The sequence below is a fragment of the Mus caroli genome, unplaced genomic scaffold, assembly GCF_900094665.2.
Source record: "Mus caroli unplaced genomic scaffold, CAROLI_EIJ_v1.1 scaffold_23417_1, whole genome shotgun sequence".
In the NCBI taxonomy this organism is placed as follows: domain Eukaryota; kingdom Metazoa; phylum Chordata; class Mammalia; order Rodentia; family Muridae; genus Mus; species Mus caroli.
The window spans coordinates 2,153-3,921 of NW_018391131.1; the positions used below are offsets into that span (position 1 = coordinate 2,153).

At 39.1% G+C, this 1,769-nt stretch overlaps 1 gene segment (V, D, J or C); it reads left to right on the plus strand.

Moving 5' to 3' along the window:
* Window positions 1–574: 574 nt before the first annotated feature.
* On the plus strand, window positions 575–1,342 carry LOC110289028. The segment is given in 2 exon segments: window positions 575–658; window positions 1,023–1,342. Coding segments are annotated over 2 exon segments (369 nt in total).
* Window positions 1,343–1,769: the final 427 nt, after the last annotated feature.

The window sequence follows — 1,769 nt, forward strand, 5'->3', positions numbered from 1 at the left end:
ACAAACTGGGGTAATTGATCTGGTGAGTTCTGGGTATCAAACTCAGGAGGCAAGGCATAGAGGCAAGGGCCTTAGCCACTTGAGACAACTTAATTACTGCATCATAAGAAATTCTAAAGACTCTGATTTATGTTGCAAGCACATTGATNTACAATAGGGTTGTATTAGTAATAGTGTGAGTTGTTGCACAGAATTTTCATATCTATATTTTTGAAAAAAATTTTCTCCCACTCTTACCTTTCCTTTAAGAAGGCCATTAATTTTATTTCTTTTGTTACTTTTGTCTTCCTTGTCATTACAGGATATAGTTACTAACTTCTCATTCAAATAATAACATCAAGACACACCAGTCATTTTCAAGGGTGCCAACCTACCCTATGCTATAGGCAATAGAAATTTTATCTGTTTCTATAAAAACACATGAGACAATTGATGGTACTCTACACATAAGAATAGGTTTTACTTACCCTTAGTACTTTTAATACAGCTGCACTAACCAATGGATTTGCATAATGCTTCCTAGTGTCCATTTCTCCTTGCAAGTACAAGACAAAAGATAGCCCTCTTCCTGCCTTGAATATTCAGAACTCTTCACACCAAGTTCTCAGAATGAGGCTCTCTCTTCAGTTCCTGGGGATGCTTATGTTCTGGATCTCTGGTTAGTTCAGAATTAGATAAAGAAGAAGAAAATGGCAGGTGGGGATTTCTGGATCCTTCTGATGCAGATGTAGATTTAGGTTCTGTTCATACCTGAGATCACTGGTTTTGCTTGCCAGGCATGTATCACTGAGGTGTCCTGGGTGAACCAAGCTTTTGTGGCTATCCTTACAACTACCAAAGCTGATGACCTAGATGATTCCTAGAGAGTTTATATGCTCTCTTTACATAGATATTTTATTTTGAGCATTTTTTAAATGTTAATGAAAGTCATGAACACAATAAGTAGGAAATAAATAGAGGAAGGAAAAATCGTATGAAAATACCATTGTGTTTGTGCATACCTTTCATTTCTCTCCTTTCAGGAGTCAGTGGGGATATTGTGATAACCCAGGATGAACTCTCCAATCCTGTCACTTCTGGAGAATCATTTTCCATCTCCTGCAGGTCTAGTAAGAGTCTCCTATATAAGGATGGGAAGACATACTTGAATTGGTTTCTGCAGAGGCCAGGACAGTCTCCTCAGCTCCTGATCTATTTGATGTCCACCCGTGCATCAGGAGTCTCGGACCCGTTTAGTGGCAGTGGGTCAGGAACAGATTTCACACTGAATATCAGTAGAGTGAAGGCTGAGGATGTGGGTGTGTTTTACTGTCAACAAATTGTAGAGTATCGTACACAGTGATAGAGCCCTGAACATAAACCACCGAGATGGGGATGCCCAGCTGTCAAATGTGTGACTTGTCTGGAGAGCATCAGAACAAATTTTTACATATAGATAAAAGGAGGGGGAGGAGGGAGAGGAGGAGGAGGAGGAGAAGTTAATGTATAAAGATCAGGAGGAAGACAGGGAGAAGGGCTGAAGAACTCAGAATTATTTATAGCTGAGAGTTTAGAGAAGTATAAATTGAGGTGTTCTCCATGACAGGTACTACCTGTCTACTGTGCCATTTTTTGGTATAGTGTAAGTAACAGGTGAAGGAAGGGAAGACAACATGGAATAAAAATGGAAGACTAAATGGTAAGACTATTTTCACTTTCTGGACCTTATATCCATGAATAGATAATTTTCATTACAAATGATGGTCACATAGTAAAGTTTGATGCTGACC